The sequence below is a fragment of the Chiroxiphia lanceolata genome, chromosome 6 (assembly GCF_009829145.1).
Source record: "Chiroxiphia lanceolata isolate bChiLan1 chromosome 6, bChiLan1.pri, whole genome shotgun sequence".
Lineage (NCBI taxonomy): Eukaryota > Metazoa > Chordata > Aves > Passeriformes > Pipridae > Chiroxiphia > Chiroxiphia lanceolata.
Genome location: NC_045642.1, coordinates 34006257 through 34033026, shown reverse-complemented (window position 1 = coordinate 34033026; position 26770 = coordinate 34006257). Strand labels below are relative to the sequence as shown.

Below are 26770 nucleotides of genomic sequence, written 5' to 3'. Positions count from 1 at the left end.
CAACTAGCTGATGGCATTGCCTCTTACAACTGCTGATTAGATTAGCTCAACATTTATCAGCTACACAGATTCTAACACTTAACCTTTTAACTGAAGAGTTTTGATGTATCCTTATTTTTTAATGAGGGTATATTGTCCCAAAATGTCCCTTAAAGCTAAAGGTTTCTTCTCCTATTTAACTGACTAACAGGTTTTAAACACCTTATAATTCAAAGTGTGGTGTTTATAATTGTGCTTTGTTTTGGGGGTAAAGATTGAGTAATTTTGCTCTGGAACAGTGTTTTTCTAAGTAGTATTATTTTATCTGTTCAGTTCTAAGATTTTACTTATATCTGTTCCATTTACCTGGATTTCAAGATATGATTTATACTTGGCTTGAGTGCTAGTTGTTTTTTATTCTAAATCATTAACTGACAAATATTTACAATTGGAGTTCTTCTAAGAAAATATGCAGTAAGTTTCTTCAATGGATTTACCCGATTATCTGTTACTCATTCTGAGTATGGAACCTTAATCACCTGAGTTTTGAAAACTAATTCACATCTTTACAAGAAGCAACGTTGCCCATGATTCCACATCTAGCAGTCTAGATTCAAGGTTTTCCTTCTCTATTGGAATTTGGCAGCTAAAAGTGATATATTTTGTCAGTTACAAGTGTGGGTATTACAAAACGCTGCAACAAGTAGTTGCAGCTGTACAAAGCGCTGTCACCAGAGACCTGAGCTAATCCTGAATTTACAGGATTGATTGGAATAGTTGCAGCTCTTACTGTGAGAAACCAGCAGATAGGTAGCAAACTACCATAATCATGGCAAATGCAAGATTATACAATTTCTGTGTAGGCAACACTAAGATCTCAGTGCCATACTGAGGTGATCTTTAGATAGCTGGGGACTGTAGGCACTACTGATCTGTGTTGGGGTCTTCCAAGTCTCTGGAATGGCTGGAACAGATTGCTGCAGTGGCAAACCGTGACTTAACACTTGGAATATCAATACCCTACATATAAAGAAAACTGAAATAACACTGTGAGTGTTCTCTAGTATAGTATCTACAAATGATATAATGTCAACAAGAGGAAATAAAAGCAGTTGGTCACAAGAAGTTTTTCCATACGACTTTTACTTGGGAGTGTTTCTGTTAGGTAGTAACATTAACTAACTTTTGTCTGCTGTGGTTTAGTTTTGTAAATCCTGACAGCCAGTTATTGAGCAGCTGGGGCAGAGAACTTATTTACTGCCCTTTGACTCCAGATTCAAGAGTCCGAGTTAGGTATGAGGGACTTGATTAGCACATGAGTGGGTGTGACCACATTTATGAAACTGAAAATGCACTGTTAGTAATACAGAGGACCATCAGTGGGCTAGAATAGTATCTGTTGCTTCTCCTACTTAAAAAGAAGTATAAAAAAACCATTGTGAATAATTACTGTCTCTCATTACTTTCTAAATATCTGGAATGAGAATTTCTACAATGGGAGGGAGGCCCAATTCAGTAAAAGGTTGGTTTAGCGTGTAGGTCTTTTTCATTACTAGCAACATTCTTATCTCCTTCCAGTGTTAATGTGATATCAGTACAGAGAGACTCAACACTCATGAAAGTGAATTAGAAAATGTACTGTATGATTTCTGTTTTGGAAAATTGAGTTTAAAAATGGGACAGAGAACACTCGTGTTTCCTGGAAATGAAAAAAGAAGTGAGGAGAAATTCCTGTTTATGTGCTTCTGATTTCTTAAAACCAGCTTGAGAAGTAGCAATATTTTCAGTCTTGTCTTCACTTGCTTCTATGCTGTGCACTTCAGCTCCATGCCCTAAGTCCAGCCTGAGTATTTCATGGCAGAATGTTCTTGTAAAATCAGTGATCTTAGACCAGGATTCAAACATCTGGGGATGGAAGGGTAGCCTCACGGAAGTAACTGAACAGATCAAGACGCAACTTAATACCAAACATAAAAGTTTCATTGATCTGGAAGAGAAACAGCAGAAGAGGGACTTGCATTTTTTATTAGTGAGTCTCATGTTATCTAGTCATATGTCAAAAATTTATTGTCCTGCTTAAATTAACCCTTTAATATGGCCAGAGGACTTCAAAATTGAATTATTTTGAATCAGTTGTGTTATTCAAAGCAAACTTAGTTTCCTGAAAACATTGTTTCCTAAAATTTAGTTGCATGGGCTCTAGAAGGTGTTGAGACTTAGCACTTATTGCAGTCTCACTGTAGACTACAAAGTCAATTTGAGTATCATTTATTGTAATTGAAAGTGGTTATTTTATTGTTAGCAAGTAAAGTGCAAAACAGACAAGATGCTTAGGTTTAGTCAAATTGTGGTTAGTGGCAATTAATATCCTGTTATCTGAATAAATTGAAGTAGTTTGAAGCTGCCCAGATCCTGGAAATTAATAATCTTGTTCTATGAAAACACATTCAATATGATGAAAGCTGGGTTTAAAAAATATGGATGTATTCTGTAACTCAGATAAAATGGTGGATCTTGGTTGCTGAAATTGGAGCTATCTGGTGTAGTTTCGAAACGCAAAGTGCAGTGGTAAAAAAAAGATAATAATTGGCTTCTATAAACTAATATTACTGATGGCGAAGGGTCTGCAGAGCAAGTCGTATGAGGAGCAACTGAGGTCACTTGGCTTGTTCAACCTGGAGAAGAGGAGACTGAGGGGAGATCTCATTGTAGTTACAACTTCCTCATGAAGGGAAGAGGAAGGGCAGACACTGATCTCTTCTCTGTGGTGACCAGTGATAGAACCGAGGGAATGGCCTGAAATTGTGTCAGGGGAGATTTAGGCAGGATATTAGGAAAAGATTCTTCACCCAGAGAGTGGTTGGGCACTGTAACAGGCTCCCCCAGGGAAGGCACCAAGCCTGACAGAGTTCAAGAAACATTTGGCATGGTATGATCCTTGTTTAAATGTATATGATTTAGAAGATACTGAACAGTCTTATACTTTACTCATTAAAGTGACTGAAGTGTTATCCTCCAAATTAATCAGTTTAGGTGATCAGTCACTTTCAGTAGAAGAAAAAAAGTGCAGTCTGCAGTATATCATCTTGTTTGTCCTAATATATTCAAGAGCAAGTGGGCTAAATATGAGCAAATGCACTGGTTTTCTCAAGGTACATCAGTGATTAAACAGCTGCATCAATGTACATCAATGATTAAGCTGTTTAAGCTTAACGATAGTAATAGCACACAAAAATTATTTCTAACCATTGATTAAATCAGACTAATGAATTAAAAGTTTTGGCCAGGAGAGTAATAAACACCTAAACTTCCAGTGTTCTAAACTGACTAGTGAATGCAAGAAACTATTTTGCAGTGAACATCATTCAGTGTAACAAATGTAAAGAGTGTTTGGTTTTTTGCCAAGCTATAACTGTAATACCAAAATACCCATTTTAACAGCACTTTCTGTATTTTATTTATTCTTAAAAGTCAGTCATTCAGAGAATATGCAACTTTCTCCGTACACAACTCAATGTCTTGCTAAATTCAGTTTGTTCTGTAATAAAAGTTGTGTTACAATATTCATGTTGATTCTGCACATAAATAACTTGTACAATCTGTTCCGTTTACACTGAAAGTAACTTGTATGATCTGTTCCGTTTACAAAACAAAAATAAAAATACACACCAAAACAAATATTCACATTCCTTTTATATATTGTATTGAAGTCCTGATGAAACTAATTCTAAAAAGAAAGCATTTGCCCTCGTGGAAATCTGGTAAATCCTATGAAACTATAATGAAAAGCAGTCACACTTTGCTCTGAAAAGGGCAAATTATCCCTATTTATCCTATGCTTTTCCTTAATCACTTTAATAAATTTACACTTTGAATTTATTCAGAGGGGTGTGGGGGAATGGAGAAACAAACCTTATTTCTTTTAACACGGGTTGTCCAGAAGCTGAATTGTATGGATTAGAAAGCAGCAGTGATGCACAGAATTGATCATAATCAAATCTCACTACATTTGCCTTGTCATGAGGAAAACCAAAATTTAACCAAGATTACTTTAACATAGGTCATCTCATTATGAGCATACTCTCTCTCACCTATATATTCATGTGTTTGTAAGCATTTCTATAAATATGCCCCTTTTTTATGTTACTACAGCAATATATAAATCATCAGGTTGGTGCTATCTCTGAGTTTATTCCCCAGGAATCTCTTCATCTATCATCTATAAACAACTTTAAGTTAAAAGATAGGACAGATAATTGGAAAATAAGTATTACATTGACATTGTCTAGCTGAAAATGTATCATTTGTTATGAAGCTTACCTCCAGTCTTTGGGTTGGTTTTGTTTTGTTTTACCATTTGTCTATTTTCCACTTTTTGGGTTTGGATTGTTTTAATATATAGATCAGCCTTGCTCTTTTAGAGGTCTAAAAGTGGATAGCATGGAGATCAAACTGACTACTAATTTTTGGTGTCTTTTAACATACCCTGTCAGCTGAGCCATTAGAGCTCAGCCATTAAAGCAGACCTCTCAGAAGATATATGTATGCCTGAGTGTAGTAACAAAGATAAGCAAGTACTAAAAATCTGAAAAGCATCATCAAGAGTGCAGTGGAGATAAATTCATTTCTGCCAAAACATTCCTTTTGGTTATCAGATATCGAAATTACCTGTTTCTTTGATTTCTTATACTACTTTTCTTTCCTTAACTGAAAAATAATCATTGTCACTCCAGAAAGTTTGTTGAAGAATTTTTTTGTTGTCTGTTGGGGCAGTTTTGGACAGAGAACAAAGTTTTCGTAAGTTTCAATGTTTCTGCTATAAAAATCAAACTGAAATGTCTGCTTCAGTCCAGCTGAGAATATATCAACTATTTGGGTGAACTTGAAATGTTGTCTTTCATGTCATTTTTAATAAAGGAACAACTGCAGTCCTGCAATGCTCTGTGTTCAGTGTGGATAGCTGTTGTGACTGGAGAATCATATCTCCTCCTCCACTCTTTTATAGTACTTCATTAGAGTTGAGGAAGTGTAACCACATTCCAGCGTGTTAAAAGAAAAGGAAGAGAGGTGTGAGGGATGCCATTTAATTCTGAAATATGCTTCAGCAAACTAAAATAAAAAAATTCTTCTTCAAAAATTTCAAGTATTTCATCAGATCAAAAATTACTAAATTTTAATGTTGCTATATCAAAACATAGTTGAGTTTTTTTGTTGTGGGAACCCCTGCATTTTAAGTCAAATGTCAAATCGAATGTTATGGCTTGAGTTTCTAGATTTTACTCAGCCAAATAGTGAGTGGTACATTCTGCATTGCTTTTCTGGTGTCCAAACAGTTGGGAATAACAACTGGAAAAGTAACTCCCTGGGACCAAACTGAGTTTTGAGAGCATTACGACAGAGTTTTGTTAGAAAAAGTACCACCTGAGAGATCCACCTGAGATCACCAAGTAACTGATAACTAACTGTAAAGAGGCATGTATTGGAATCTCTGACTTCTTAGTCAGAAAGACCAATAATCCTCAGATGTGATTAGCCTCTGGTAATTGCAATTTTTTTTAAGTCTGAAAGCATCTTTTTTTCTTCTGTCAAATTTCTGGAAGTACAGTACAAAGAAGCATTCATTACCTACTGTTAAATCTGATTCTGACAAGTCATGCATTGCACATATAGTTAATGATCAACTATTATTTAGTAATTCTGTATCATTTTGTTTGTATCTCATCCTATTTCTGGTATTGATGTCAAATTGTGATATAGAAGACAAATAGACTTGCTGATCAATAAGTAAAATACGTGCTGATATAATCAAAAAGGCGTAACAACAGAGGATCCATTAAGTACAGTTCATAATGTATGCCAGAAATTAAAATAACTGTGAGATGCTTTAGTGTCATGAGAGATTTCAGTGCATCTCTTTACCTTCCATTCACGTAAGGGAACCATGAATGAGATGGAATGCTTTAAAACGGGGGAAAATCTGAAATAGTAAAGAAGATTATATATCGAGAAAAGAGATATTTTTGTCCATTCATATTTTTTCTTCTTTTTGAACTATTCCAAAAATTCCCTTGTCATCATGCTGGTCACCTTGCTTTTTCATGTTGCATCCTGTGAGCTGTGAGTTGACTGTCTTTGCTTTAATGGCCAGAGCATTATTTATGAGGTACATTTTCTTCAATTGTATTTGGAAGGTCCCTATCATACAGTCCAATGCCTGCAACTCCTGATTGAATGGTCAATATTTCTTTATTTGTGTATGTTTTAGTGAGGTAATGGAAACCATTTTGCCCTCCGCATGTTGTGAAAAAATACCACATCGTATAAACAGTGCTGTGTAATACATGTGTGTGTGTGCACAACATCCTTAATGTTTATTTACTATTTTTTAAAGATACCATCTATTTTAATGGTTTTATTTTAAACCCATAAAGACAGGGAATTATTGGAGTTATTGGCCTATCCTTAATATAGTCAATGAATTATTATATCTAGGCACAAAGTGGCAAGTAAAGATTTTTAGTCTAATCTCTGAATTTCTTTATAGCTGTGGGTTTGTCAAACCCTTAACAATACCCCAAGTCCAGGGGCTGAGAGGCTGTGGTTAATTTGGACTAATGCACAACAAAGCTTTTACAGTAGTGCTATTTCTTTTATTGCATTGTAGTGGAATTATATTTTAAAACCAGGCAAACTATTGATGCTTTTATTGAATGGAATAATTTAATATAGAAATATTTTAGTCTGTTGACATTTCATCATCGAATAACCGTAAACATAATACACAATTCCCATAAGGCCATTCTTGAGCATCAAATATTTACCCCTCACTTACTCTAAAGGTGGTATTGGTGGATGAGAGGATGGGCATGAGCTGGCAACGTGCACTTGCAGCCCAGAAACCAGTTGTATCCTGGGCTACATCTAAAGCAGTGTGGCCAGCAGGTTGTGGGAGGGGATTCTACCCCCCTAAGCCACTCTGGTGAGACCCCACCTGGAGTGCCACATTCAGCTCTGTCCCCAACACAAGAGGGACACTGACCTGTTGGAGCAACTCCAGAGAAGGGTCACCAAGATGATTAGAGGGATGGATCACCTCTTCTATGAGGAAAGGCTGAGAGAATTGGCATTGTTCATCCTGGAAAAGAGAAGGCTTTGGGGTGATCTAATTGCAGCCTTCCAGTACCTGAGAGGAGCCTACAGGAAAGATGGAGAGTGACTATTGAGCATGTAGTTGACAGGACAAGGGGGAATGGATTCAAACTGAAAAAGTAGGTTTAGATTAGATACTGTGAGGGTGGTGAGGCACTGGAACAGATTGCCCAGAGATCTTGTGAATGCCCCATTCTTGGAAGTGTTCAAAGCCAGGTTGCATGGGGCATTGAGCAACCTGATCTAGTGAGAAGTGTCCCTGCCCATGGCAGGGGGGTTGAACTGGATGACCTTTAAGGTCCCTTCCAACCTAAACCATTCTATTATTCCATGATTGTAATAACTACTCTATGGGCAAAACATGAAAAAAAAAATGTTTAAAGTGATCTTGTTAACATCGAGTAATAAGTCTGAAATATCCCCAAACAAATTTGGTCTCTACTTCCAAATTCGTCATTTTCATTTTAGTAATGAAGAAAACCTAAACTATCAAACTTCCCTCCCTGACAATCTCTTAAAATTATTTATTAGAATCTAATAAATATAGAATGTTAAAAAATGTAAAATTTAAAGTTAAGTATTTCATTTATCTATAAGTTAGTCCAACATGATAATTACTGATTTTTTCAGATTCATCTGGAAACATAGGATTTACAAAAGTTAAAGGATTTTCAAAGGTGTTTTAATGTTAAAAATAAAAATATTTATTGTCAGTTGAGAGCTTCATATTTAAATTCACCCTTCTGATAATACACTAAAATTGTTGAGTTTGTTTCTCTTGGATTTTGGAAAAATCCTAAGAATATGTATTATCCTAAGAATATGTAATATTTCACTAAGCTCTGGATACAAAATCGGGAAAGGTGGTTGCTCGCTCCTTACATAACTTATCTTAGACCATTTATATTTCTGAAATTTTGTGAACATTTAGGTGCCATTATTTGGTGTCTGTTTATTTATTGTCAGTCTTTGTTGCAAGTTTGTTGGCAAGTACCAGTTAATGCTGAATGAGGACAATGGCTTAACTCTCTGCTTTTCTAACATCATGCATTTTGGATTTTTATTCTGATTTTTGTCCAGATGTTTCACACCATCTTTCTACATTTTTGTTTTCACAAAGACTAAATCTACCATGACAGTATGTCATTTTCATCTCTCATGCTTCTTATTTTTTTTATTATTCCAAAAACAGTGTAATGAAAAGGATTCTTGCTAAAAGCAGCATGTGGAAGTAGATAGAGGTGGTTCTTTCTTCACACTTTGAATCTAATATCTGACACTTTATGGCTCATCCTTACAATAAATATTTTTGTTCTCTAAGTGGCTAGACAGGTAAGACAAAGGAATTGAGTGTATACTTTCTTCTGGAATAGTTGCCTTCTTTTTTTCTCATTCAGTTGGTAGGTGACTGTAAAGAAAATTACCACTGTGTGTGTCTCTGTAATTCAGTTTTAGATGTGCTGAAGCATAAATTCATTTGCTGTACAAACACAAAGTTAAGAACTGTAATAAAGTGTGTGCATAAAATGGGGTTTTTGCTGTCACATTTGATTCAGTTGCTATTGCTTTGTTTTGTTTTACTGTTAAGTTTAGCTCTATTTGTAAGCAAAAAATGTTCAGCCCATTTTTACTGCAGGCAAGTTTGTTGTAAGTGGTATACTCCACCTGTCACCTTTAACTCTGCCAGGAAGTTGGTTTACAAGCACAACTTCTCCACTGAGAATTTTGTGCCTTCACTTACCATTAGATTTGCTGTGTGCTTTATGAACTGTAGTATCCACACTGACTCCACTTTACCAGGTGGGTCAGGGGTGATGAGATGGTCACCTGGTCCCAGGAACCTTTTATGAGCTATATACATTACAACCAGAACCCTAAGAAGAATCCATAAATTAAATAAAAAAAAAATGGGGTGGGATGGAGGGTGTGACTGGCATAGGTATTGCTTACAGATAATAAAATATTTTTCTCCTTAAAAACCGGGACAGGGAATTAGTAATGGAGCTAATACTCAGAATTCTGAGGTTTTGTGGTTGTTTCATTTCTTTCAATATATCTTTAATTGTTCACTTTGCTTTAGGCTTGAACATTAGACAGCAGTAACCTGGATAACACTTAACCAGAAGAGTTTGAGGTTGTGTGTATTGTAAAAACAAAAAATGAAATTATAAAAGTTGTGTATATTTCTTCAATTAGAAAAGTATGCTTGTCTTTATGTATTTTTAAACTTCCAAGTATAGAGAACCTTTACAATTTGAAGATGTTAACTTTCATAAAAATCAGACAAGCCATTATTATTTCTGAAAACTTAATTATTAAGCTATGTCTTTAGGCAAATAAACATGGTTCAGATTCATATTGCTCATTTGAAAAGGAGATTTCCTTTTAATCTTACCTTTTTTTGAACTCTTTATTTTCCTGCATTCTGGATAACTTTCTAGTATCTTTTTTTATAAATACAGGTTATATTATGCAGATATTTGTCTTTGTTCCTCAGGTAGGGAAAAACATTTGGGTCTGTGTTTAATTTTGTTAGCAGTGGTGATACCATTTCAAATGGCTTGAGAGAGCATTTTGTATTACTAGGCTTTTGTACTACATTTAGAAATGTGTAAGGTTTTCTCACTATGTCTAGTCCCCAGCTGTGATAAACACTGTGTCTTCTAACCTGTTTATTAAACTCACCAAGTGTGATTTTAAAATCATTTCAAGTGTTTTGATCCCACTACCCTCATTGGAAGTTTTTTCTAGACCCAGCACATTGAAATGAACTGTAGCAATATGTTGGGCATGTTACTGTTAAACTGCAGATCACGTACGAAAGAATAGTTACCTGCAGTAAAAAAGTAGGTAACTTAAACAATGACTAATAAATGTTTGGTTTAGTTTCTGGATCTTTACTGTTTAAGACAACAAATGTTCTTAGATTGGTCATGGCTACCAGACAGAGATATCAAAAAGTTAAAACTTTACTTGCACCACATCGCTCTTTTATTAGATTTTTTTTTTAATTTAGATTTATTATACTTTTTTATTAGACACAGGGAACAATAACCCATAGACCAGTACAGGCTGAGGACCTACCTGCTGGAAAGCAGCACTGAAGGGCCTGGGGATCCTGGTGAACAACAAGCTGTCCATGAGCTAGCAGTGTGCCGTTGTGGCCAAGAAGGCCATTGGGGTGCCTTAGGAAGAGCACTGCCATCAGGCTGTGGGAGGTGATCCTGCCCCTCTGCTCAGCCCTAGTGAGGTGCATCTGGAGTGCTGTGTCCAGTTCTGGTTTCCTCAGAGCAAGAGAGACGTGGAGCTCCTGGAGCGAGTCCAGCAGATGGCCACGAAGATGATTAAGGGACTGGAGCACCTCTCTTATGAGGAAAGGCTGAGGGAGCTGGACCTGTTCAGCTCAAGAAGAGAAGACTGAGAGGGACCTAATCAATGTCTCTAAGTATCTGAAGGGAGGATGTCAGGAGGTTGGAGGCAGGCTTTTAGTTGTGCTGAGCAACAGGACAAGAGGCAGCAGATAGAAACTGATGCACAGGAAGTTCCACCTGAATATGAGGAAGAACTTCTTTACTGTGAAGTAAAGAAGAACAGGACCAGGTTGCCCAGAGAGGTTGTGGAGTCTTCCTCACTGGAGATATTCAAGAACCTGCTGGATGCAATCCTGTGCAATGTCCTCTAGGATGACCCTTCTTGAGACGGGAGATTGGATCAGATGGCCCACTGTGACCCCTTCCAACCTTACCCGTTCTGTGATTCTGTGATTTTTTTTTTTTAATTGTGTATTTACACAGTAGCAATCCAAATATAGTATCTGGTTTGGGGTTTTTTTTCGTTTTCTAAAAAGTGGAATGCAGTTTGGTTTCCTCTAACATAAATATTAGACAATCTCACAACTTCTGCAGTATATAAGTAAGATATTCTGCAAGTGCACAATTTTCCTTAAATGCCCATGGGGGAAAAAATATCAGGTTTTATTCACAGTTTTTTATAGTCATGGGACAGACTTTTCTGCAAAGTAAACCAATCTGAAAGCATTCAGATTATTTTACCCACACTGATGACATGTTTCTGCTTATATTACCTCACAGCATGTCACAAGACATCACTACATGCTACTGAGCTATATTTCATTTATTCCAGAATCTCATCAAGTCACTTCAGTATAAGTATATAAAAAATTAAAAAATCACTCAGTACTGCAAAGCTCTTTAAAGTTAGATTTCCATAAATTTGCACAGTACTAAATATTGGCAGTGTTAATCAAATGAGATCAAGTAAGTACATTAAAGTGGAAACATTACTTAAGCAAATAGAAGCTGTTCTATACTGTTCTATAACATTTCTATCTTTTTTGATGTGATCTGACTTGATTTTTTTTAATTAAAGAATGCTTCAAAAGTGCCTGTAGGTAAACAAAAAATAATAAATTAATTCTTAATTCTTATTTTTGCTGGTTCAGCTGGAATTAAAGTTCTGCTAATCTCCTGAATTTACCGTTTTTCTGCTGTTGCCATAGTGAAATCAGGTAGAGCAGGCAAAGCTGTACTTTTTCTTCTCTTTGAACTTAACTAAAAATAATGCTTAATCTATTGATATGGCTTTAGAAATAGCTTTTAAAAATGCTAATGTGGATTTAGCAGCTGTGGAACTGAGAGATATTCTGGTCTCAAACTGGAAGTCCTTTTTACCCTCAGTAAAAATGTAGTACCTGTGCAAGTTTTCCTTTAGCAGTTCATCCTGGTGCTTTAGGCCTAGGGAGCTTGAAGGAAAAAAAATGGATATGCCTGCATCAATTTATACATCTTGCTGTCAGGTACTTCTGAGCAGGGAAGGAGTTTGGTAAGCTGTTTTTTGTGACTGGGCAGCTTGTTTTTGTAACCAGGGCAGAACATACCATACTATTTCAAGTGGTAGTCAGTTTGCCTCTCTGTAGCCTGATGGAAATAGCTTTGTCACTGGGGAATTCTGCATAGCAGACTTGGTACTGGAAAGGTCCAAATCCCACTGAGCTATTCTTCAGGAAGATGATGCCAGACTTAGGTGTATTTGTATTCTAATGAAGTAATATATAGTATGTAATTGAGGTGTATTAGTCTGTTGTACACATGCCTACCTCCAAGTCAATTCACTTATTTCAAACTGTGTCAAAGTTACTTCGAGTGTAGAAATATTGATTTGTAAAAAGGGTGATACCTCAAAGGTACAGAAAGACACTTTGAAATCTTTGGCAAAAGTCAGTAGTTGGTATGGAGATATCCTAGAAGTAGAAGGAAATAGTTGAAATTGCTTAAGTGTTCACTGACTGTTTAATGAGGTGTAGATGTTCTCTCTTCCCTCTTACTTACTGACTTTATTTTCCTGTTTTTTGAGTGTGTTTTTGGGGTTTAATTAGGGAGTTGGGTTATGCCTTCCAGCTAACGATGTTCTTAGCTTGACCAGACAGGAAGATCCCGCAACTCCCCCCCTTTATTGCAAGAGTGCTATAAACTGAGGGGACTGACAAGAAAAATATCTTAAGTATCTTTTATTGTCTATATTGGTCTTCCATTACTTGGTTCAAGTTGAAGGTGTCATTCACATCTTCAACATATTCAGTGATCAGCGCTGAGGTTGGAGCAGATGGAAACCTTATGTCAGCACCTCTCCTTAAGCTGCATTATGGCTTTTCCTGTCAAGTGGATTTCTGTGAGAGACAGCTTTCTTGAGAGGTTTCTGTCAGAGTACAGCAACCACGGAATTCAGGAACCATTTTTAACCACCGTCCTTCATTACATTTTGAATGCGTGGCGTGCTGTGACATTGCAATCACAAATACAGGGAGAATACTAGAAAATAAGCACTTTAAATAAAAATAAAAAAAAAAACCTCCTTGCAATTTTTGGCTGATAAGGGAGAGCGAAAGACAGCTGCTTACAACAGATACTAATCTTATTAGTTAATGTACTTACTCTGAGCTTTTAGGCAGTGTAAGAACCGAAAAACAACAAAGTGACTGTGCTCAAGTGGAAGTTAACCAAGTGTCAGAAAGTTTAGTACAACTGGTTGTTCATGATGTTCCAAGCTGGTTACTTAAATTTAATTTGTCTTTGGAAGGAAAATTTGTGTTTATTTTTCTTCTTGTTGTTGCTTTTATTTTCTGTTAGTTTTGCTTTTGTCTTAAAGGGGTCAGGAATTGAACAGGAATAGCAGCTCACACTTTTTCTGTTTTGTTTAAAATGAGACTGCTAGTGCTATCTGTGATGTCCTTGGAAGGCTGTCAGCCAACAATGTTCCTTTATCTAGCAATCGCATGGCAAAGAATTAAAAACAAAAGAAAGAAAGAAAGAAAAAGAAAACACAGGAATATATAGTCCAGCTTGTCTTTCACTATTTCCAACATGTAGTTGTATGAGGGAAATGTTAATACTATGCTGTTTTGTCGTGTTGCAGACTTCTGCCTCGGGTCTTATCAGACATGGATGATAATATGTCACTGGCTAACTTGACTAATCTGCTGTTGCTTTTAAACCTTCACAAGCAATAGTATTTTCCTCTGATTCTTTCTCTCCCTCCTTCTGGGCTCACTTACATGGCCATGTACATTTTTATGTCTTCCTTTTGAACAGACTTCTGTACCTTGATGGTGATGCCAGAAAGGTTTGGTGTATAGTAAGCAAAGAAAGCCGAAATTAAATTGTTTCTAGTGTTAGTATGTACTAAGAAGGAACAAATAACTTGTAATCCAAATAGCATTAATTTTTCAGAAAGTGCATGCAGTAGAGCTCTGTGTGCGTGTGTGTTCTGGAGACAGAAGGCAAAAAAGGGAAATAGATTTCTTTGCACATCCCCAGTTATCCACTTATGTCACCCACTAATGAATGAATGGTTCTGCACATTGCCTTGGTTGTCTCCTAAAGTCTCTGGAATAGTCTCCAGCTTTCACCATATGAAAATATCTCTTCTGGGAGACTGGATATTTTGCAGGTGAAACTTAAGACTCAAGCATCTCAGGGCACACTCCTTTTCTAAGTAACAACTAAACCCCAAGTTATTTTTATTGTATATTTGTGTGTAAGGATTTTGAGATACAGGATTGTCTAGTAATTCATTCAAATTGAGATAGATTTAATGCTGGCTCCAAGATTTATGCTCAGCAAATGGTAAGCACACAGATATCGCATACCTTTATCGACATTTTTGCTATCAAAATTTGCTGAACAACTTTTCTGATTAGTTTGGCTCTGTTTTGCAATAATTACTAAACAAAAATCGTTTACTGTGAGAGTGGTTCTGCCTCCTTTGTGAAATGCACTTTTGACATATCCTGTCTTTCCAGCGAGCACTGACACCAGATAAACAGCTACACAGAAAGAAAGGATTGCTGCAAACTATGAGACACTCACAGATTATTCAGATATCATCTTGCACTGGCCTTAGGATGGCCTGTTACTTCCAGCCCTAAAAATAAACAACTCTTAATCACCTAGTGGCAACATGAGTTGACCAGCAGTTGTGGCTGCCTGGACTTCAATCTGACAGTACTCAAAAGCTTTTCTTATGTTTTCTGTCACCCAGGATAAGAGGTAGTTTTCAGCCAAGCGTTCCTTTGGGAAGGCTGCTGTGAGTTTAACAAAATGTTTGAAATAACCTCAGTAACTCCTCAACACTGATCCACAACTTCAAATGTGCGGAATCAAACAATAGCAGCCTTGCATTGGCAGTCTCTAGAGAGAGAACTAATGACATAAGGTTTTCTAAGGGAGACTAAATAACAAGTAAGTACCTCAGGAAGCACCATTCCTTGCCTGGATTTAATCAGAAAGCAGTGCTTTCAGCAACAATATGTGGAATAGTTCTGCAATGCAAACAACCATTTTTCTTCCCTGTTTTTTCAAAAGACAGAAACATTCTTGCAGTGTCTTAACTGGTAAATACAAGTAACACAACTTAAAATAGAAGCAGCATAGCTTTAGTAAGCTAGTCCTCAAACTGCGTGTTTTAAGATCAAAGTGTTGCTACTTTGAACAGGAACACATTAGTGGACTTGTAAAACACTGGACAATAAAACAATGGTCTAACCCTGTATTATGAAAGACAAATATGTATATACCACACCTAATACAGAATAGAATATTAGACTTTCTCCATCAGAATGGAATTTATGAAGCTTCTGAAAAAGAAGATGTAGAACATTTTTCTTATATTGTGCCTGTCAGATTTGAGATTTTTTTTGGTTGAGCTTCTTTTGGTTAGTTATGACCATCATCCAGGTTGCCTGAAGTCACTTTGCCCTGTATTGAGATGGTTTACTGATGTAGAATCTTTGTATCTCCAAAGTAACAAGTAAGGTACAGGAACACTGCCTATCGTCTCTTTTAGAAGGATACAAGAATTATTTTCCCAGACAGCCAAAATGCATTGTTTTCCAAGATGTATACTGAAGTGATCCCATCTAAAGCCAGAAGAAGCGAACAGTGTGCACTTAAACTGAGAAGGCGAACTACATCCTGGGCTGCATCCAAAGCAGTGTGGCCAGCAGGGTGAGAGAGAGCATTCTACCCCTCTACTCTGCCCTTGTGAGATCCCACCTGGAATACTGCATCCAGCTCTGGGACCCCTAGCACAAGAGAGATGTGGACTTGTTAGAGCGAGTCCAGAGGAGGGCCAGGAAGATGAACAGAGGGATGAAGCACCTCTCCTATGAGGGCAGCTTGAGATAGCTGGGGTTGTTAAGCTTGGAGAAGAGAAGGCTGTGGGGAGACTTCATTACAGCCTTCCAGTATCTAAAAGGAGGTTATAAAAAGGAGAGAGAGGGACTTTTTGTGCAGGTGGATAGCGACAGGACAAGGGGCACCAGTTTTAAACTGAAAGAGGGCATGTTTAGATGAGATATTAGGAAGAAATTCTTTATTCAGAGGGTGGTGAGGCATTGGAACAGATTGTCTAGAGAGGTTGTGGATGCCCCAGCCCTGGAAGTGTTCAAGGCCAGGTTGGACGGGGCCCTGAGCAACCTGTTCTAGTGGCTGGCATTCCTGCCCAGAACAGGGCAGGAACTAGATGATTTTTAAGATCCCTTCCAACCCAAATCATTCTATGATTCTTAAGATAAAACTTTGGCCATTATTTCCATGAAACAGTCCAGCAGTATGAGGATCAACAATTTCTTTTCTGAAATGTTGATGTGAGTTAATTAATCATGTTGATTTAAAGTACATCAGCCCAATTCTGCAGTGCAGGCATAGGGTCACCTTATAGTCTGTCTTTTTAGCACAAATTCTTACAATCTGATGTACAAAGAACGCATCACCTGATTTTGAACATGCTGAGACTGGAAGTAAAAAAGTGTTTTGCGTTAAGTACTCACAAGCACTTTGAGAGCTGAGCATCTGGAATACTGCTAACAGACAACAGAATATTTCAGTAGAAATTAGGACATGAACCAACAAATCCTGAGAGATTCAAAGTTCACTAAAGACTCTCTTCTCTTAATGAAAAGCTGCCTTGAGCCAGTATGTGTTTTATTTCTCACTCACTGCATCAGTCTTCACTTAGAAAGCCTTGATCCTTGTAAATCGCTGCAACCTCGATGTTATTTAATCATAGTTTTTAGATGTTAATTTCCATGAGAACTGTATTAAAAAAAAAGCCTAACTTGTCACTGAGGATTATAAAAATCCTTTCTTTGCCTGGAGAACAGTACTCAGATCTGAATGAATAAGTGCAAGTGAAGAATGTGTTTCGACAGTTTGTTTATTAAAAATGTATTATGCAGCTAAAAGTTATATTGTATTTATAATATTTTAATGACAGTGACTTGCAGAGTTTCTGGTGCAGTCTATTAATATGCATTTAAAAACCATGCTATGCAAAATTCTGAAATATTTTAAATGCTCCCTTACGTCCACATAAATATCACTTGATTTGTTTTTATTTCTCCAAATGCCAAAAGCAATTAAATCATATTATAAGCCTGATGAAATGCTGCTATTTGATTGAAGCCTTAACAGTCTCATTGCAAAGATAAAAAGACAGCTAGTGTAAGAAAAAGCTCATTAAGATTTAATCATATCCAAGTGAGGTGTAACTATAGAGAAAGAGACCTGATATTTGTTTCCATCCACTTTTTTTTCTCCTGACAACTCTAACTTCCACATCAAATGCATGTAACATCAGTATCTGGCATTCATGGAAATGCCTATGTTTCTCAGCCTAAAAAAAATTCCCACTTTTGAGTCACAACCTCCTTGGAAATGGGAGTCTCATAGAATATTAATAGACTTTGATTTTTTTCCTTGTCTTCAGTAAAAACAAGACTTCCCCCAACTACTGTGGTAACATCAAAGCTTAAAGCAGATTAGGTTTTACTTGCTTAATTTTACCTTAAGCAGCATAAACTGCATGCCTGGATCCTTGAAACGTATTACACTGCTAACTTCTGTGTGTGAGGCTTGATCTAGTGCTTGTTAGTACCATGGACAAGTTTTGTATTATCTTAAAAAGTATATTATCAGAACTTAGTAAACTTTCTTGAACCACATTTGCAAGGAAATTTATTTTTGTGCAGTTGCTACTGCAGGAAGGCAGTGTTAAGTAGCTTAAGGGAGTTGGGCACAAAAATAAAGCAAAAACTATAATTCAGTTACTTGATTTTAATAAGTACTGGGGGCTTTTTTTCCTTTCTTTCAACCAGATTTGGTGAAGTCAGAGTAATACAGTGCTGTGTGTGTGTCACTGGATTGCAAAAGTGTGTGGTGGGTTTGAAAACTGACAGGGATAATAAAGCCCCACCATTACCTTTAAATTGCGTTGAGTGTTTTTAAAATACACCGTCTTCATACACAAGTACCTTTATTCAATTTTAGAACTCTGTTAAATGAACAGTAGAAAAAAATATCTTTTTGTAAACTATTCTGAATTAGGATTTTAGTGGGTGTTTAAGTGGAAAATTTCATGCTAATCAAAATAAGTTTCTGAGCAGTGACTGATAAATGTTTGCCAACATATAAAATGCTGTGTCATCAGCAGTAGTAAACTAGTCTAGACGTAAGGAAGTTGGCTCACTGATGCCAATTGACCTTACTTGAAAATGTGGTCTGTGGTTGTTGCCCACAAGCCTAGTTCTGCCAATTTCTAAATTTCCTCCACTAACACAAATGAGACTTCTACAAGTACACTAAAATAAAGTAGAGAGTCCTTAAACAGTAAATGTATTAGATATTATAGGAGGGGTTAATTATTTTATCTTCAGGGTTTATTAGTACTTCAAGTAAAACCTGTTTGCTCACAGCTGTGATTCTGAAGAACCGTGTTAAATTGACTTAGAATGTAATAATTTATTTGTGAACTTTTGTAACTCTCCTTCCCCAGGAAATAAATGGTGATGTGCAAATGGTAATGCTCTTATTTGCTTCATATTTAAAAAGAAAATCAAGAAAACAAAGCCAGGGTTTTAGCTGACATTGAAAAGTGAGGGAGACCAGAATGCAGTCCTTCAAAGACACATTCAGTTCTGACCTTCGTAATTAAAATCACCAACCAGGTAGACTGTTATGTTTTCATAACATTAATACTTGGCTTAATCTGTTTGATAAAATATTTGTTTAAATGCATGCATATTAGAAATAATAATTTATATGCCAGCATTTTATTATGAGAGTCTCTTGGAATTCAAATTATTTACATTATACTGAGATGCGTAAAACCCATCTGTAACAAATAGACTAAGTGAAGTGAACATTTGTATAAAAACAATTGCAAGTTGTTTTACATTTCTTTTCAGTATCAAGCAGTGTGTTGAAAATGCATTTTTTATAAAACCACATGCAAGGCTTTTTGATGGTGAAAAAATGGCCTCACAATAGCCACATGTTTAGGCAAATCCTTAGAAGCTAGTATGGACCCCACACAGACATTCCAGAAGAAAAGACGATACTGTAAAGTAGTTTTTCTCAAAGTGAAGTAGAATATGGGTGAGCCTACTAGGTCACTTTGATAAATAAATAAAAGTCTTCTTTATATTCTAGCACAAAACTGGTTCAACTGGAGGGCAGGTTAAATCCAGATTCACATTTTACTTAGTTGTTTTCTGTCCCTTTTTTTTTTTTTTAATGATTCCTTGTTTGGTTTGTTGTTGTCATTGGTGGTGGTGGTGTTTTTTCTTAAGACAAATAACCATTTGTCTTTGAGTTATCTGATTTTTACCTTCCTGGCCTTTCAGCATATCTCTGTGAAACTCCTTTCCAAGACAAAACGCAGTGTCCCAGGATTATTGACGTATTTCTTTAACTAAGAGTCTCTTTCAAGATTTGTGTCATTAAACCAGTACAAGAGTTCCTCTGAACAGTCTGAAATTAGTGCAGCCCTGACTTATTTAGAGCAAATGGTATGGTCAGATGTAAATTTTATTTGAAGAACTTGTTGAGCCTGCAACTATATTTAACTGTACTCAAACTGTATTTTACTATCTCCGTCATCTGTCTCAAATGCTTTGGTTGATTCTTTGAAAGACACTGCCTTTAGAGCTTAGACTAAATTTAGTCTTCTATATCAAGCCTACATCAGGCCTAAACTAATTTGCAAGTTTTTGTAATCCTGCTCTGGTCTTGCCATGCCTTGGGGTCATAAACCTCCCTGCCTCCCTTTTGGCACTTCTGGTACTCAGACCCCAAGTACAGCTAAGTTGGCTTTGGCTGCCTTGTAGTCACAACTTCTGATGTCAAAACTAGACAATGACTGAACCAGGATTTATATAATGGTTGATTTTTAGGTAAACTGATGCAACTTGTGTGGACAACTTTCACTTGCTATGTTGATTATATTCTGAAGGAAACTTGCCTCTGTATTTGCTGTTTATTCTATTTTGGCTGCATGGAATTAACCAAACCTTAGTTACTTGGATTTCTTTTCAGCTTTAAGAAGAAATTCCTTATAAAAGTAACGTTTTAAAAGCACTAGTTTCACTGAAATAGCTGAATCTACAGTTTTGTATAACATTTGAATACGTTCCTTCACACCTAGGCTTTTCAGGCGAAGAACTAAAGAAAGACAAGGGAGGAAAAATAGAAGTTAGGTACATTCTCAGGAATTTATTCAGTTTTTCTGAGCAAGAAGAAAACGCATAGGAGTCCAGTAGTTTATTACATTCTAAGGTAGATTTTCAGTTTAAGCCTAAACTATCTCCAGTGAGTCTTTCATATGAAATAACCTGGCCTATCTTGTGTCTGTATTACGTTGTAGAACCAATTGGTACATTCAAAGATTTTCTCTCCTCCTTAAAGCTAATGGATGTGTCCCCTTTCCATAGCAATACCAAGTGAGCATTCTGTTATTTAAGTTCATTCTCGTGTGGAAACCACGGTTATTCAGTAGCTTGTTAAATGTTACAAGTGATGCAAGAAGTCATTTTGTTGCCTGACTATCAATCATCATGCTGTCATATCCACACTTTGGAAGGAGTCGAATTAAAAAGGATAGTTCTTACTTTAAGTTACCCTTCCCTACCTCATCCCCTTTCACATGTCATTTCAAATTAAGGCAGCAATAATTAACCAGTGGCATTGTTTGTGATTTGGCAACTGTGGGCGTTAATGAGAGAGAAATTAGCACTTAGCAGCAGGAGTTCCTGATAGTCAGTGGCAAATGCTTAATGTGCCAACAAGTTAATTTTGGTCTTAAGCAGCGCACTTAAGTGCTTTTAAACAAAAGTATGGTGTCGTTTTTTATGTGATCATACAGGAGTTGTGTGCTATGGAGCTATAAGAGAAGGAATGACACAATAGAGTTGGAAAAAGTGCAACCTAGGCAGCACAGGGCAAACAGTTTTGCTATAACACCACAGTCAAAAGCAGGATTGATGGATGTTTTCATGCTAAAGATGTACTTGCTCCCACAATCTACAGATGTTCTTGTATATAAATTTTATTACCAAATTTGGCATTTCTGACATAATTTTTTAAGTGCCTCAAAAATTGTGCTTAAGCTTAGGTGATTTGATAGAAAGACATAAGTTAGCCTTTTGAGTTGTCTCAAAATAGTAATTTTATTTAAAATTACAGTTTCAAAAAATAACTTAAGAAATTACTTAAGCACAGTGCCACATACATTTTGTGATGAATGAGGGATTCAGACTGCCACACAGCAAAATGAGCCCTTCAAAACTTGGGTGAGCAGCTGCCAATTAGCGTAAGGATTTTACCTGGCACACGTGCTCCTAATCAGTAACTATTTGCGTACATTTCATAGCTTCTGCCTTGCACAAAGTAGCCCATTACAAATTTAAGGTCTGCTCCCTATGTTCCGGGGATTTTTGCTTTTAAAATAACTTTGGTTAGTACATAAGTACATCCCCACCCAATTATCCCATTTCTCTGTTTGCTTGATGTGGGAACAGATACACAGTCTGTGAAATAACAAAAGTAAGGGTCCATCCAGCATCAGCAAACTGCTGTCTCTCACCAGAGGCTGGGAGCATCAGTCCTTGGCCTCATCTGCCATTGGCCCCTTGCTCCTGCTAGGCTACCTGGCCTCCCCAGTACATTGAGGTTCTGCATGTCTTGGCCCCACGTGAACTTGAACAAAGGACAATATCCTTAGAGACAGTAGAGGCTGAAGTTGTTGGCCAGCCAGAAAAAACTTAGGAATTACATGCAGGCAGCATTGTCCTTCCACATTAGCCACTTTTTAGTCTGAGCTGTATTTATTGCCAAACATGTTAGGATGTGTTACCTAGTGTAGCCAGATTTGTCAGAGTTTTAACCTTTCAGCTTTCAAATATCATCTTTCAGTTGCAAATAGCACATTTGCCATTGTGGCCTCAGCTGCACTTAGGGGTTATTTACTCTGCCACTGAACTGTGGCCACTTCGAGGTTGAAGAGTAGTAGCCATAGACAATGTTACAATGCTCTGGAGCAGTTTCAGGCAAAAGACTACCATATCTAATTGAAACTGCAGGAGGAAGTCACCAAGGTTTCTTTTTCCTTTGATGCCTATTCCATTAGATAAGCACATCAAATAGAGTTTCCCCCCACTGCTGGAAAGAAACCACTTTCATGAAGCCAGTCTGGCACTACCCATGGCTTTGAGTGCTTGTATTTTCTGCTCAGGGGAAATTTAGGTTACCTGGCTCCTCTCATCACATTTTTATTATAATTAAACATTAACAAAAATTGTCTACCATATTGGTTGAGTCCTGAGCATGGCTTTGCATATAAACCATTACATGACATTCTATTGAACTTTTTCTTGTACAGTCGGTATCTAACAGCTCATCCTGCACTGTTGGTTTTGGCAAGTTCACTACAGCATATAATAAATCAAGGAAGAAAAAGCTTTTTGGCCTAATGTTGTACAGACTGCTGTAATGTTAGACTACAGAAAGCAGTTCTGTTTTTAGACATCCTTTTACTAACCCAACATTCATAATTTATGATTCCACTGTAAAATTCCTGCAACACTACACCAGAAGTAGTGCTGCCCTTTAATTAAGTGCTCTCAGTAGGAAAAACGTGAAACTGATGTGCAAAACATATCACAGTACACAGTGATTGATAGTGATTACTTCTTTATGAACCCAGCCTGAAGGTCTGAACTTCCTGATGGGTAAAATAGTCCATGGGGCTACTTCCTGAGTTTGCCTAGTGGGGATCAGTCAGAGTTAGCAATATCTGAGGAATTCTTGAGGCACATTTCAGAGACGTTACAGCACAAACTTTCTGTTTCTTCTGAATTGTGCTTTATGTTAATAATTGCCTGAATAATAGCTCATTGTAGAGATTATATTTTAAGGATTCATTGTTATCTTCATGGTATTATCATTTGCATGAACTGAGACATGCTAAAACTCTTGTGTTTTTAATGTCTACACCCCCAAATCTAAAAAAGCCGAGTGCATGGGAAGAGATATTTCCATATATATCAAAGTTATTGAATATTATTTAATACATAGCTATTTTTTTGCTGATATGTGCAGAATGTTCAAAGGAGAAAAAAGACTGATGTGGATTGTTTGAGTCTCTAAATAACATTTTTATTCATGGAATCAGGTATTATTGACATCTATCAATTGAACATCAGCCGAAATTTGAAAATTAAATGGAGGTCAAATACTCTCTCCAATTTTGCAGTGAAATTAACAGATTTACTTGTATTGGAATCACAGAGGTGGGAAATTAAAGTTCCCCTAACACAATCACATAAGTTCATTTTTCTTTTTTGCTTGATAGATTTGGCCCTGGATTAGTCATCTACTGGTATGGATTTATTGAAGAGCTGGACTGCCATCGTGAGCGTGGTATCCTGCTAAAAGACTGCTTTCCTACTGACATTGTGACTCTGCGACACAGCATGGCTCAACACTGATGTTGGGAGGAAGAGGTAAATCCAGAAGCAATTTTACTTTCCTGCAGTGTAAACTAATGGCAGCATCTGCCCTGAACTTCAGCTGAACTCCTGCTGCCCGCCCTTATGCTACTGCCGCTTTACGCAAACTTATCAAGAGTTTCTGTTTTGCTTCAGACCTCTGTTGTGATCAGCCAAAAAAGACAGACACAACCCACTCACTATCAGCAGTTCTGCCTCTGTCAAACAGCTAGTTTCTAAATACTCTAATCTTTCTTCCTTCCGTATGGTTTCTTCTAGCATTCGAAACAAAGACAAAAATGCATAGGCTGAAAGGTGGAGCTTTCGGTTCTTATCCCCGTTACAGAGTCATCTTTAAAATTAAGTGCTTTTTATGGTTTCACTCACAAGTTTATTCAGTGCTAGTGATGTGACTCAGACACCTATGGTGACGGGGAAATCTGGTAAAGATTGTTGTTTTGGGGCTTAAAACAATATAATGCAAAGCTCGTAAAGCCCAAGTGGTAAGACAGGATCATGGCTGTTACAGTAAATAGCCAGATTTTGAGAGAATAATTGGTATATGTGTTTCATCACTATCTCATTGTTAAAATGAACAATGGAATACCAAGTTAACAATTAGAAAATAATCTAAGTTGGGGATTTTTATGGGAGGTGAAAGTGAAGAGCACAGATTTTATTTTATGTATATAAGCCTGCAAAGTTTGGGGTTAGTTTTTTTGGGGGTTTAACAAGTATTTTAATATTTTAATGATTAAGAAATAACTTGTGTTTTGTCTTTTCCTCTCCCCCACCCCTAGGGAATCTCTACCTAGGAATTTTTCTCTTAACTGACTTTAAGGAAGAAATCTGTCTTGACCCCTGTAGGTATTGTAGCATGCAATTTTCTGGCATTCTGAAGTCTGAAAGAACAACATACAGGAGTTCTCCATGTGGGTTATTTCTGAAAAAGTTTACCATCCTGGTGTTCAAGAAGAAGAATTAAAAAAAAAAATAAAGATGAAACAGTGTGCTTCATGCTGGATCGGTTCCACAAGACAAATAAAATACACAAATAGACAGTGTACTGTGTACTTGTTTTCTTTTAAGAGTCTTGCTTTTTTTCTTGTTGTAACCACCAAGATCAGAAGTACACTGAGATGGGTGTTAACCCTTCTTGAAGTTTTGAGTTCAGTCTCTTCTGTTTCCTCCACATCACCACTCAGGTTTGTACTCTCAGTAAGATGCTTTTTAATGACAGCAGCTTATTGGGCTTGACAGACTTCAATACTCTTGTCTTTGCTGACTGGTATTCAGGAACAGACAATGTATTTTGAAAAGTCAGTGAGAGTTTTGCCTGTATGCTCATCATGTGCAGATTTTCAGAGAAGCAGAGGTATGGATTCTGTTGTAGAATTAAAGGTGAGAGAACAGTCTCCCTAAAGCACAAGCTGATAACCTTTTCCAGAAGGAAAGGCTCTTTAAAACATTACAGTGCATATACATCACCATTTTTTAGTTGAAGTGATACTTTGTGTGCCTGTATGATTTCAAAAATCATGTGCAGACTTCTTACAGTCTTGACTTGAGTTAAAAAAACATTAATCCTGTTCAGAAATTTGTCAGCTATGATTTTTAGGTGCATACACAGTGTTTTGATTTTTAATTTTTAATTCTCACCTTAACACTTCCTGATAAGTTTCAGACAGGAATTTATCATTTTGACTAATCTTTCATTTTCAGGAAAAAAACTCTTTGGTCTTCCTGTTCTCTGTCCCTTGCTGCAGAGATAAGCTAGTATAGCTCCATTACAGTGAGCTATTGTTATATAGAGATATTTTCCTGGGTTTGAATGTGTTACAGTGAAAAAATTTATTTAAAAAAAAAATATTCAAACACCTGTAATTCATTTGTGTTCAAATGTTTAAGGTATTGTGCTGATCTTATTTTATCTGACCAGCTTTAAGGATCTGCCCATAAAGATACACAGAAGCTGCATTTAGGGTGTTGCTGCCCCTGGGACTTCTAACTGTGGTTTTGGTTGGTGGAATATGTAAAATTAGGAAGAGAATAAAAAAGAAGAAATAACAGAATATTATCATACAAGAAAATTCAGAAGTAATGGTTGTCTAAGTGAAATGGGTTTTAAAGGCAAACTGAATTTGTTTTAGCTACTGCATATGCTTTCTGTTGTATGAAATAATTTAAATCAGCTTTTACATGATGCACTAATGCTGCTTTTTCTTTTTGAATAAATTAAATTTATCTGCACAGATGTTGAAAATTCTACTCAACCTCCATCAAAGCTTTGCTTTATTTGTTCTTATGTTAAACAAATTTATGTGGAGACACACAGATAAATCAGGTTAGGCTTATATTTGTTTATTTATTCCTCTACTTAATGCTGTGACATAACAGGTTGGAAAGCAGTACAGCTGTCTTTAATCAAAGCTTTAACCTCACCTTCATATATTGCCCAATTTAGGAATCTTTTTATTAGAATGAGGATGAAATAAGCCACAAAAGTGTATGTATTGTACAGATTCCATTACATGCTATCAAAAAAGCTTTGCCACCACAAAAACTATGCTGTGTCATTATTTAAATGATGAAGACAAAAACATTAAAAAAAATTAGGACTATTTTGTTATTCCTACTTGTGTGCTGTATAATCCTTTGGATATTTTCTCTGTTTATGAGGTGTAAACATCAACTTTAATATTAAAGAGGAGAGATTGCTCTTTGTGAGATTTTTGTTGGGTTTGTTTTCTTAAACAATGCTGTAGTCATTAGAACCTTAACATTAAAGCCAAATTCAGTTTTATGGGGTATTTTGTAGAGTGTGCTAATGAATTATACCAAGCCAGAAAACAGAAGTGTGCATAAAATTGAATGATGTTCCCACTGGCATACACAGACTTGCCAAGCATCTGCTCTTACAGGCACTGTATTAAGGTCTGTTCTGAGCTTTAGGAATTGATGAAATTGTGTCAAACAGGGAAGTAAAACTTCCTTATACAGGAGTAACAGCACGAGAGTGGGTCACACACTCTAGTATAAGAAGAAAGTGGTTTGGGTTTTTTACCATTCTTGTATTCTGGAGACATATTATTACTATGAGGTTAATGATCTTTCCCTAAAGGCAGCTCAGAGCAGAATAAAACTTATGATCTAAAGTTGAAGAAAAGGGACCAAATATCTTACTTCATTACATTAATAGTACTGATAGTTCATGAATAATGTTCTTCCTGTTTGTTATATTGGCTCTTTCAAAAAAGTCATACTTTTCTGGTATTTGCTTTTGGATTTCTCCACCATCTAGAC

General features: G+C 36.6%; 1 protein-coding gene across 6 annotated transcripts in view; it reads left to right on the top strand.

Moving 5' to 3' along the window:
* The window catches only part of C6H15orf41 (chromosome 6 C15orf41 homolog), a 123500-nt gene extending 97306 nt beyond the window's left edge, over positions 1-26194 (top strand). For 4 of the 6 annotated variants that reach the window (XM_032691375.1, XM_032691377.1, XM_032691380.1 and 1 more), the window contains 2 exons: positions 23332-23482; positions 24335-26194. In XM_032691375.1, the coding sequence (XP_032547266.1) occupies positions 23332-23467 (136 nt within the window). In that variant the 3' untranslated portion in view covers positions 23468-23482; positions 24335-26194. Of the gene's footprint in view, positions 1-23331; positions 23483-24267 lie in introns of all 6 variants that reach the window. The other 2 variants (XM_032691378.1, XM_032691376.1) reach the window with 1 other exon arrangement.
* The last annotated feature ends 576 nt before the right edge of the window (positions 26195-26770 follow it).